The sequence below is a fragment of the Macrobrachium nipponense genome, chromosome 1 (assembly GCF_015104395.2).
Source record: "Macrobrachium nipponense isolate FS-2020 chromosome 1, ASM1510439v2, whole genome shotgun sequence".
Classification (NCBI taxonomy): Eukaryota; Metazoa; Arthropoda; class Malacostraca; order Decapoda; family Palaemonidae; genus Macrobrachium; species Macrobrachium nipponense.
Window position 1 is genome coordinate 198186163 of NC_087200.1, and position 12449 is coordinate 198198611.

Below are 12449 nucleotides of genomic sequence, written 5' to 3' on the forward strand. Positions count from 1 at the left end.
CGTCTGCCAGATTGTCGTTGTAACCCTGGAACATGCGTTGTAAACCTGGAAATCATTTCTGATGAATATAATTGAAAAGCATTGTAACCTCCAAACGTCGTAAGCCAAACCTGTTGTAAGGCGGGGGCTACCTGTATATGTAAAAAAAAAAAAAAGCCCTAGTAAAAATGGCAAAAAGTGGCGGGCAATCAAAGACAGATGTTTGTAGTTCTTTGTTCTTACAGAAATAAAAGCCATAGCCTTTTATATAGGAGCATCCTTAGTGCAAGCTGGAGCAGTTGTTGAACTTGGTAACTAGGTTGTTAACTTGTTATTATAGGGAGATGAGTTTTGGAATACCCCTCACTTACCTTACATCACTAGTCCCTTTTTTTTTTTTTAACGTGAAGAGTGGATGTCTTGCTAGGCTCTCTCTTCTTGCTGTCATTGAATGTTGCTGATTAGTTGGGTTAATTTCCTTCACTTTATTTATTTATTTTATCCTTAATAAAGGATGTTGGCATTCTTGTGGGCATGTCTTGTCTCCCTTGACAGTTGACTCACAGGTACTTTTCCTTTTGTAGGGGGAAGGCATGCACTTGTGCTTCCCCTGCAAGGCAGCTGTTAAACTGAGCTCTGCAGCGAGTGCAGTTTGGAGTTCCCTCATTTCCTATTTTGCTATCTACTGGGAGTGCTTTCTCCCTTAGGGTATAGTACTTGAGTGGTGAAGGGGCTCTGCCACCTACTCTTTGTTGAGACAACACTGCTGTTGGGCCTGATTTCTTTAGTTCAGACAAGCATTCATACAATTGTTCAGTGTATGGGGCCCTTTACAGTCTCCTTGTGAAAGGTGAGAGCATCTTGAATTACTCTTTGAAACTTTGTGAAACTTTCCACATTAGGGTCCTGTTCCTTGATCATTACCAGTCCTTGCTCAATGTGGGCCAAAGCTTGTGATGAGCTCTTGGCATTTAATGGCCTGGGCTTTGGGATGGTGCCTCTTCCTCCTCCTCAATCATCTACTTTTCCAACTCAATGAGATCCTCTGCTGACAATTCTTCTCTATTGGATTCCAGCAGTTCGTTCACATCCTCAGCTTCCACCTCCAATTTGAGCTTCTTTCTATACTGAACAGTGTCCCTTCTCACAGCATCAAGACACTTCCCTCTCAAAGCCTGTGAAGTCCATTACAAAATCTGGACACAGGTTCTTCCAGGTCCCATTTAAATTGGATTTCTCGACCTCGTTCCAAGCAGCCTCAGTGTTCTTGAGAATATCTAATAATATCCTGTAGCCCTTCCAGACTTGCTTGGCATCCAACTTGGCACTGCTATTTTCAGTGACCTTGAGGACATGGCAAAATGTCCTCCTGGTGTAGTAAGCCTTGAAGTTAGCAATGACTCCTTGGTCCATCAGTTGTAGAAGTGATGTAGTGTTTTGTGGAAGGTAGACTATCTCCACTTCAAGATAAATCTCACCCAAATTAGTCGAGTGACCAGGGACATTGTCCAACACCATGCAGGACCTTAAATTCTTCTCCTCCTTGGATATGTAGGTACAACTAGGCATACATTTCCAAAATTAGCCAGTCTCATCTACATTAAAAACCTGGTCAGCAGTATACCCTCCTTCCTTGATGATTTCAGCAAGACAACTAGGAAATATTTCTGCTGCTACATCATCTGCACTAGCAGCCTCACCCTGCATGTGGGGTTGTGCAATTTGCACAAACCTTGAAACTATCAAACCAGCCTCTGCTGGGTACAAATGGTTCAGTTTCACTGCCTTCCGTTTTCTTCTGCACAACTGCCTCATACAACTGCCTAGCCTTATCCTGAATCAAACCAAGGCTCAATGAAACATTTTGTTGGTTTTGGTCTTTGAGCCATACCAACAATAACTGTCCATCTCCACAAGATTGGGGTTATATTGCTTACCTATTCTAGTACATGCAGTCCCGGTTATCGACGGACTCGGTTAATGGCGATCCGGTTTTGTGGCGCTTCTCAGGCACTGTAAAATTGGTGTTTGTTCATGAACCTTACCTGCCAGATATATATATAGCTGTATTCTCCGAAGTCCGACAGAATTTCAAAACTCGGCACACGCAGTGGTCGGGCCAGGTGGTAGTACCCATTCCCGCCGCTGGGAGGCGGGCGTCAGGAACCATTCCCATTTTCTGTCAGATATTTTCTGTCGCCGGTGCAGCCAACAAGTGTTTTCTGCACCTCCGTCATTGGATTTTGGAACTCTTTTGGTCACTTGAGTATCCCGATTGATTTTTTGGTTATTTGATTTGGATCGGTGGTTAGGCATACGCTAGTTGTGGATTGGTTTTGAATTTGGCTTGATTTTTCCTTAAACTTGAGATGTCTGGATCTAGTTCGACTAGCGCCAGAGTATGTGGTGTGGAAGAATGCAAGGTGAGGCTACCGAAATCTTCGGTAGACCCTCATACAGTGTGCGCGAATTGTCGGAAACATGTTTGTGTGTTTGATGATCGCTGCAATGAATGTGAGAGTATGTCTGATTCTGCGTGGAAGGTGTATGAATCATATGTGTCTAAAATAAGAAAGAGATAGGGTAAGAAGGAGTGTAACGCCAGTTACACATCCAGTGGAATTTATCCCTCCTAAACCTGTGATGCCTTCGGGCCCTACATTAGTGTCTGTGGAGGGTAATACCCTATCTGATTCTTGAATCTTTGCGTAGCCTGGAAATCAAAAGTGCAAGCATTAGAAGGTGTTAATAGTGCAGTGGTGTGAGTGATAATGCTCCGAGTGTTGCGGAAGGGGGGTCGGACAACCGATCTGACGTTCCTTCGGCAAGACCTGGGGGCGCTTCCCAGGCTTCCAAAGTTCGTAAACGGATCTTGAAAGAGTGCTTTTCGTCATCAGAATCGTCCTCCCCGCGCAGCGGTTGGAGCTTTCGGAAGCGATCGCGCCCTTTGAAGAGGACAAAGACGATAGATGTCGCACAAGCGGCCGCCGCCTTTGATTCCTCAGAGAGGACGCTGCACATCCCTTAGCCCTTCTGTTTTGCGGTCGTCTCCAGAACAATTCGAAGACTCTCCACCGAAAAAGAGAGCAAAGGTGCAAGGTGTCGCACAGGCGACCGGCACCTTTGGTCTAAAGGAGAAAGACGCTTCACGTCCTTTCTCTTCTTCTGTGTTGCGATCGTCGCCGGAGAGGATGTCTTTTGACGACAATGCTTTTGAGCGCCCTGGTTGCGCTAAGGATATACCTGTGGCGGTCCATGTGAGAAGGAGGAGGGCTTCCCCTCGCCCCTCGTCTTCTCACAGGATCAGCCCTAAATCGAAGAAGATTGAGAATTTGCAACATCAAATTGCCTTATTAGTTGCAGAGAAAGAGGATAATTCACGTCACAGGAGGAAGGATGATAAACTGCCAGTCAAGAGATCCAGGCAGTCTCCTTCTCATCGCCTCGCTTTTTCTCCTGTTACCTCGCCTTCCAGATTTCGTGCACGAAGGTCGGCAGAGACGACGTTAAGGCGGCAGCGAGACTTGACGCCAGGCCTGACGTTCGACTGGGCGCTCGGCTCGACGCCGGGCGGGACGCTCGGCTGGATGCCAAGCGTGACGCTCGGCAGGACTCTCGGCTGGACGCTCGGCTTGACGCCAGGCATGGCGCGCAGCTGGACGCACGACGTAATGTTTCTTCAGACATTCGCCGAGATTCGGAGGATAGTAATGAATCTCAAGAAGAAAACTTGTCGGAGGAATTAACTGAAGAACAATCATCAGCAGTATCTTCAGATTACCTGGTTTTGGTTCAATTGCTTCGAACCTCCTTTGAAGAGAAGTTTAAACCTGAAAGCCCCGCAGTCGCCTCCTTCACAATTGCTATCGTCTAAGGCTATCAAGACTCCAGGATTGTTGAAGATGGCTACTTCATTATCAACAAAAAGGGCTTTTAAGAAAATGCAGAATTGGATGGAGTCAAGAAAAGCCCGAAACAAGAACGCTTTCGCCCTACCCCCTTCAAGACTGACAGGTAAGGCAGGTCTTTGGTATGAGACGGAGGGGAGGAGATAGGTTTTAGAGCCCCCTCGTCGTCCCAAGGTGACTTCGCTACCTTGGTAGATGCACCGAAGAGATCCCTTTTGTCGACGACGAAAGTGCCCTGGACCCTTTCTGAGATGACCATCATATGAAGGGACTCTTCCGTACGATAGAAGTTTTCAACTTTTTGGATTGGTGTTTAGGGGTCTTAGATAACTGGTCGCGTAGTCCTGATTCGCTTAGCCTCGAGAGCTGTCCAGCGTGCTTGCATGCATGGACAAGGCCGTCAGGATGGTTCGGAGGAGTTGGCTTTGCACTTCTGCACTTCGATTTTGAAGAAGAGAGCAGCCTATTGTGGTTTTACTGCAAAGGAGGTCTCTATCTCTCAAAGGCAGAATTGTTGTATGCGCCTCTTTCGAGCCATCTTTTTTCCTCAGGCTATGGTCAAAGATCTGGCTGTCAGTCTACAAGAGAAGGCTACCCAAGACCTCCTAGCTCAGTCCTGCAAAACGTACGGTTGTTTCTTCTTACGTTCGCCACGGGGCGCAACCGTTCAAGAAGCAGAAGCCCTTTCGAGGTGGAGTTTCCTCGAGAACATCTTCTCGAGGAAGTACACGTTCCAGAGGCAGAGTCTCGGCTAAGACAGAGGAAAGAAAAGAAATGAACCAGATATCCTTCAGCCTTGGATAGAAAGGAAGGCGGGACAGCTGGTCGCTCAACGTCATCAAGTGGGGGTACAAGATTTCTTTCTTGAAACCTCCCCCACTGTGCACGACACCCAAGGATTTATCCCCTATTTACCATCAGGAGAAGCAACAAATCCTTTTCGATCTGCTCGAGCAGATGTTGGAAAAGAGAGCGGTGGAACAGGTCGTAGACCTGGAATCTCCAGGCTTCTACAACAGGATATTCCTGGTGCCGAAACAGTCAGGAGGTTGGCGACCAGTCTTGGATGTGAGCAGTCTGAATCGTTCGTACAGAAGCAGAAAATTCAAGATGGAGACACCTCAGTCAGTTCTTGGGACCTTAAGACCAAACGATTGGATGGTTTCATTAGACCTACAAGACGCGTATTTCCACGTCCCCACTCCATCCACAGTCGATGAAGTATCTTCGGTTTGTCCTAAAAGGGACAGTTTATCAATTCAGGGCGCTTTGCTTCGGATTGAGCACTGCCCTTATGATCTTCACGACTTTAATGAAGAACGTGGCGAGGTGGCTTCATCTTGCAAATATCAGAGTCTCTATGTACCTGGACGACTGGCTCATTCGTGCCTCCACTCAAACACGGTGTCTGAAGGATCTTCAAACAACTTTATCGTTGGGTGAAGTCCCTGGGACTACTGGTGTAATTCGAAAAGTACATCTGATTCCAACCCAATCCATCTGTATCTGGGGATTCAGATGGATTCAGTGGCTTTTCGAGCTTTTCCGTCCCAGGGACGTCAACAGCAATGTTTAGACAAAGTGACAGCCTTCCTAAGGAAAGATTCGTGCTCGGTGAGGGAATGGATGAGCCTGCTGGGGACCATTTCCTCGCTGGAGAAGTTTGTTTCCTTGGGGAGACTGCACCTCAGACCGCTACAATTTTTTCTCAAGGAAAATTGGAAAGAAAGCAAGAATCTGGATATGAGCTTAAAAATTTCAAGAGAGGTAAAACATCACTTAAAATGGTGGCTAGATCCAGTGAAGTTGTCGGAGGGCGTGTCTCTCAAGCTTCAGAGCCCCGACCTAGAGTGTTGTTCTCCGACGCGTCCACCACGGGGTGGGGAGCAACATTAGGGGGGGAAGAAGTGTCAGGCACCTGGAGAGGGGAACAGGTGTCCTGGCACTAAACCTAAAGGAAATGGCAGCCATCTTTTTAGCTCTCCAGTTTTTCCAAGAAAAAGTCTCTCATCGAATAGTCCAAGTCAACTCAGACAACACCACAGCTCTGGTGTACTTGAAGAAGCAGGAGGAACACAGTCTCGGTCCCTTTTTGCACTGGCAAAGGAGATCTTGCTGTGGGCAAGGGCACTGGACGTCACGATCCTTACAAGGTTTGTAGCAGGAGTAGAGAACGTCCGGGCAGATCTCCTCAGCAGACGAGGTCAACTTCTGCCAACCGAGTGGACTCTGCATCAGGAGGTATGCCAAGAGCTGTGGGGTTATGGGAACGTCCGCTAGTGGACATCTTTGCGACGTCCAGAACGAAGAGGCTTCCACTGTACTGCTCCCCAGTACTCGACCCAGCGGCAGTGGCGATAGACGCACTTCTCTGGGACTGGACGGGATGGACCTGTACGCCTTTTCCCCCATTCAAGATCCTAGGGGAAGTCATGAGAAAGTTTGCGGCGTCGGAAGGGACAAGAATGACTTTGATCGCCGTTCTGGCCGGCGAGAGACTGGTTCGCAGAGGTCATGGCCTTCGTAGTAGACTTCCTGAGGACGCTTCCAGTAAGGACAGATCTACTCAGACAGCCCAACTTCGAGAGGTACCCCACGAAATCTCTCGTTTCTGAGTCTGACTGCATTCAGACTATCCAAACAAAAGTTGGCCAGAGCGAGAGGCTTTTCTAGGTCAGTGGCGAAAGCTATCGCCAGTTGCAAGAAGAGCTTTCATCCAATGCAGTGTACCAATCGAAGTGGGCAGTCTTCAGGAGTTGGTGCAAGAAGAACGGCATTTCCTCCACCACGACCTCTGTGAGCCAAGATTGCTGGACTTCCTTTTATATCTGAGAAGGGATCTAAAACTTGCAGTCTCTACAATCAGGGGTATAGGAGTGTGCTTTCAGTTGTCTTTAGGCACAGAGGCCTGGATTTGGCGGACAACAGAGACCTTCACGATCTCTTGAGATCTTTTGAAACAACGAAGGTTCAACAACCCAGGTTGCGTCTTGGAACTTGGAGTAGTTCTGAAGTTTCTCATGTCCAGGCCATTCGAACCTATGCATACGGCTTCCCTGAAGGAGTTACTAGAAAAGCTATCTTCCTGACTGCTCTGGCAACGGCGAAGAGAGTCAGCGAGGTACAAGCGATTAGCAAATACGTGGGCTTTAAAGGTTATAACGCGGTTTGTTCCTTGAGCCCAACGTTCCTGGCAAAAAATGAAAAATCCGTCCAACCCTTGGCCTAGGACCTTCGAAATTAAAGGGATGGCCGAAATCATTGGGCGTGAGCCAGAGAGAGTTCTGTGCCCTGGTCAGGGCTCTAAAATTCTACCTACAGAAGACTAAGGATTGTAGAGGTCTTTCGGATAACTTGTGGTGTTCGGTAAGGAAGCCAATTTACCAATGTCGAAGAATGCTTTGGCTTTTTTCTTGAGGGACACCATCAAGGAAGCGCATTCATCCTGTCAAGACAGTGATATGAAAATGTCGAAGGTGAATGCGCATGAAGTGAGGGCTATTTCTACGTCGGTAGCCTTCCAAAAGAACATGGCACTTAATGACATCTTGAATGCCACATTTTGGCGTAGTAAGTTCAGTGTTTTGCCTCTCACTACCTTCGGGAGGTGAGAACTACATACGAGAACTGTTGCTCTTTGGGCCCATATGTCGCAGCAGACACTAAATTGGGTACAGAGAGTAGCACTCTTCCTATCATTTAGGAAATAATATGTTAGTTTGGACTTTTTAATTTTATTTCTTTTTATTTTTATTTTTAGTTTATTATGCTTATTTAGGTGTTTAGTTTATTGTGGTCTTGGGTCGGCCGCCTTAGGCGGACTTCCCTCCATTAGCCTTGGTTATACGAAGTTTAACCAGATAGGCTAGGTCAGGTGGTAATGTTTTTTGCTTCGCCCTCATAATAGGGTAAAATGTGTCACATTGTGGTCATGTACCCGTTGACAAATCATCTGGAGCGCACCAGCTATATAGGTCACGTCTTGCTGGCACCTCCAGTGAAGCATTAACAGCATCGGTGTCTAATCAACACCTATATGATCTGTCACATTGTGGTCACGCTCCCCGTGACAGTTCATTAGAGCGCACCAGCTACACAGGTCACGTCCTTGCTGGCACCTCTAGGAATGCATTACCCAAAAAATTGGAGGTCTATAATGTAGGATCTAGTTGTTTTGTGGTCACGCCCCCGTTGACAGATCCTCTAGAACTCAACAGCATCGCAGGTCACTACCTTGCTGGAGTCTCTAGTAAAGCAGAAGCAGACTTGGGTGACAGTACTCACGAAGTCAGCTATGCTAACAGGTAAGGAACCAAGATATCAATCATGTAAATGGAATTGTTTCCCAAAATCCGAGTCTGTCTCCCCCTTCCTCCAAAGGTGGGATTCAGCTATATATATATCTGGCAGGTAAGGTTCATGAACAAAATGATATTGTTATGTTACAATAAAGTTTGTTCATACTTACCTGGCAGATATATATATAATCAAAGTGCCCACCCACCTCCCCTCAGGAGACAGTGGCACTAGAAATATCTGACAGAAAATGGGAATGGTTCCTGACGCCCGCCTCCCAGCGGCGGGAATGGGTACTACCACCTGGCCGACCACTGCGTGTGCCGGGAGTGTTTTTAATTCTGTCGGACTTCGGAGAATACAGCTATATATATATCTGCCAGGTAAGTATGAACAAACTTTATTGTATCATAACAATATCATATTTATGGTGCCATAATGAGCCAAGTTTCTGTTATCAGCACCTTATAAAAGAGTTATGGCACCATAACATACCTAACAGAGGTGCCATTAACCAAAACTTGGTACCATAGGTGCCATAAATTGCTGAGTTTCGGTTAATCACGGTTTTTGCTTATCAGCACCCTGCCGATAACCAAGAACTGCCTCTATACTACATAATCAGTGGGCAATACGTATCCAGATACTGGGGTATAAGCGAACTACCCAGTGTGCTGGCCAGCAATGCTTACTGTACAAAATCCATGAGTTATCCCAATAACATCCAAATAAGAGACCATCCAGCAGGTACACCAATGTAATACCATCCAACATATCCAGCAAATCGAGGGCCGATCCTCTCTTGCAGTCATATCCAAAGCTTTTCCCTCTAGGATCAGAGTTACACCATTCGACCTCACCTTTCGTAATGGGAGAAACAAATGTAAATGCAACGGTCCTTCAACCATTCAATTACCATTCAAACAACTCATTTGCATTCTTCAATACAATAAATTTACATTACAATCATTAACAGAAACAAATTGTATCCAATATTCTAATGGCTTTCAGTAAATATTTACAATTAACTTTAGTACAATTATCAAAGTATACTAATCAGCAAAAGGGTGAATGAGAGTGAGGACAAAAATTATATAGGCTTAAGTCACTAAGAATTACATATATATAAGAAAACAAAAAACTAAAATGATCCACTTCTATGAATGTCAGATTTATACACATTTCCATAATAGAGATAGTGATAAAAAACTACTTTGGAGTTGCTTTTACGTAGTAGCACAATAGGTACCTGCTCTCCTGTGGCCTCTGTTAGTTAAATTTTACTGGACATAGGCAGCTCCACAGAACAGATGATCAGTTAGGAATCCTATTACTTCAATGGGATATCCACAACTCACTGCATTCAACTGGTAAGTGTAATACTGAAGCTTGCATTGTTGAGTCATGTCTACCATCTTCTTTAAGCTTGCATTGAGTCATACCTACCTTTTTTGGTGTGTGTGTGGTGCTGAACCAAGCATGTGCAGATAGTAATCACACCGCAGTTTTCTGTTATATGGCACCCATAAGAGGTGTTACAGTTCATTCAAGTCTTGGTGTATGTGTGTGCTGGTGAAAGTGAACCTGTTTGCAGCAATGAGCTCAGTTTTGATTTCTTATGCAGAAGTTTATGGATTATTAACTGTAATTTTGAGAGATTACAAGTTAACATGAAATAATTATAGTGAGAACATCTACTGGCTGGTGGACCATGATTTCAAGTGGTTACAACTAGTACTGTAAATCATTCTTTGGGGGGTTGAGGTGCAAGGGCTGTCAGCACCATTAGGTCTGATTGTTCATGTCCACGGTCCAAGAGAGCTGACCAGGCCAAATAAGTTATTCAGATTCTCTTTAGAGAAAGAGTCCAGCTCCTGGTTTAAGGAATATATGTAATCCTGGAGGTTTTTCTCATTTCAGAACCTTGTCAGTAAAGTTGGAGCAGAGATTATTTGTGGGTTTAGTAATCTCAGAAAGAAGTACCCACTTCCCTTTTGTTAAATCCTATTGTCAGCAGACCTTGCACAAGGTTTCATTCAGGAGATGAGGCAGATTTTTCAACTACTGTGACTGCAGCTTGCTTGTGTTGCTTTAGATCAGATTTAACATCCTGATCAGCAGAGTAGAGTTCCCTTCTATCCAGCAATCAAGCAAAATACTTCTTACTACCATGGCAGATACCCTAACAGCATTGGCCACGACTCCGTACTTCTCCTCCTCATTGTAGTTGAGCACTGCCTTGTCCTTCTCATTATCTTCTGCTTTCTCTCATCAGTCCTGCAGGACTGTGAATGAATGGGTTTCCCAGGCTTTGGGAGCATGATGTTAGGCCACCAATGGGTGACCTGCACACTAAATAAGGCTGGCATGACTAGGTACTTTCTCTGGGCTGAACAAACATCCAACTTTGACTGAGTTGAAGTTTACAAGAGTTACTTCTCATATGTTAAATTTCATGACTTGGATTGTGACATACCTGGGTAGTTTTCACTTCTAGTAAGTTGACAGAAACAACCTCTCTCCCTACATAAATGATAATGGTTTGTATTTTTGTAGGGACAACCGAAGAAACATTATGCAAATATTTTTGTATTTTCCAGGGTATACAAACCTTTTGTCTTATTACCCACCTAAGCCACCCCACTTTCTCCTTGATGCTGAGGGGGAGTCTTTTGTGATTGTATTGATGGTGGGTGCTCCCAGCTCATCAACTTCACCATAGTTGACTGGCTAGCTACTAAGTTTCAGAATCAATTCCAGCTTGCACTGAGGAATATTTATACAAAAAAGGCTCTGGTGTTTATACTTAAGTACATTAAAAATTAAAAATTACTGTATTTCAACAAAATATTTTAGAAAGTTCAATTTCATAATAATAATTTGTACTAGATTATAATGGGATCCAATTGCATTTGAGGAAATCATAATTTCAGATCTCCCTTCTTAGTTGTGTAAAGTTCTTACAGGCGTTCAAGTTTTGTAAAATGTTATGTTTTATTTTACTGCTTGAATCCACAAACCATAGTCCCTTATACTACGTTCATATAAATTTTGTTAATTAATATGCCATAGTTTGAATTGTTGCATTTGAAAGGCCCTCATAATAACTGTTAAGGATTAGCTCCTAACTTTAGGTACATATTTTATTTTGAGCTCTCTTTGCATGCAGTGGAATCCTTGCACAGACTTGCTACATGGTTTTTTAGAAATAAAGGATACACTAGCCATATGATTATTTTCTTGCAGGGTTATGTTAGTGCTAGCATGGGAGTGCCAGGACGTACCCAGGAACCATGTTTGCTCCTATTCAGTTGAAGTAATATCTTATTCACCTGAGGATTGTTGGCAGTCAAGTGGTGACATTATTATTGATTACTGGTAATTAATGTATAGTAGAGTTGAGCTGTGGTAGAGGTGAACAGCTTTTAATTTATGATGCTTCACTTGTTAAGACCTGGAATATTATACAGGAATACAGTGGGAACAAGATTGAATGTTTACTTCTTTCTAAGGAAATGTTGAATACGTATTATGAAGCAGGCAAAATAGGTCTTCTTTATGCCATAATTGTCAATCAGCCAGTTCTATTCATCTTTTTGGGTACATGTATATAGATTAGGTTTACTCCACTAGCTACCCATGGAACCAGGTCAATTCTTGGGATGATGGGGTTCTGTACTCTCCAATACCTACTTCACCCCTTTCAAAGTCTGTTCTCGTTTAACGCATTTATCTAAAGAACGGTTTGGTAAAAGTTGGTCTTCATTCCATATGCACAATCTGCTGTTATCAGCACCTAGTTTGAGGTGATAGTATGCATGGAATTATAATATAGGTATAGACAGTTTTATTGAGATGATAATGTGTCTGTAGAGAGTTTTACATACAGTGTTCCCCCATATTCGTGGGAGATGGGTACCTGACCCCCCCGTGAAATAAGTTGAAACCCCTATAGAAATGCCCTTAAAACTTGCCTATTTTATTAGATAAAACTCAAGAAATAACCCACTTAAAATATTTATTTACCTGTTTTTTTATAGTTTATCACAAAAAGTGCATTTAATGATGGAATGATAAAAAAAAAACAAAAAAAACAAGAGTTTGCTGATATTTCTCATAGAAAAATACTGCGAATAGGCGAATTTTCCGCGAATAATAGGGCTATTTTCTAGAAAAAATCTGTGACCACATAAGTCCGCGAATCCAGAGTCCACAAATACGGCGAGTTCACTGTATTCCGATTATGTCAACTCAATAGATGATTTA

General features: G+C 44.0%; 1 protein-coding gene across 1 annotated transcript in view; it reads left to right on the plus strand.

Annotated features, from left to right (window-relative positions):
- LOC135220143 (eukaryotic translation initiation factor 3 subunit F-like) overlaps positions 1-12449 on the plus strand; it is a 33665-nt gene that overhangs the window by 12191 nt on the left and 9025 nt on the right. The window contains 2 exon segments of the mRNA XM_064257435.1: positions 11430-11463; positions 11466-11531. Of these exon segments, the coding sequence (XP_064113505.1) occupies positions 11430-11463; positions 11466-11531 (100 nt within the window).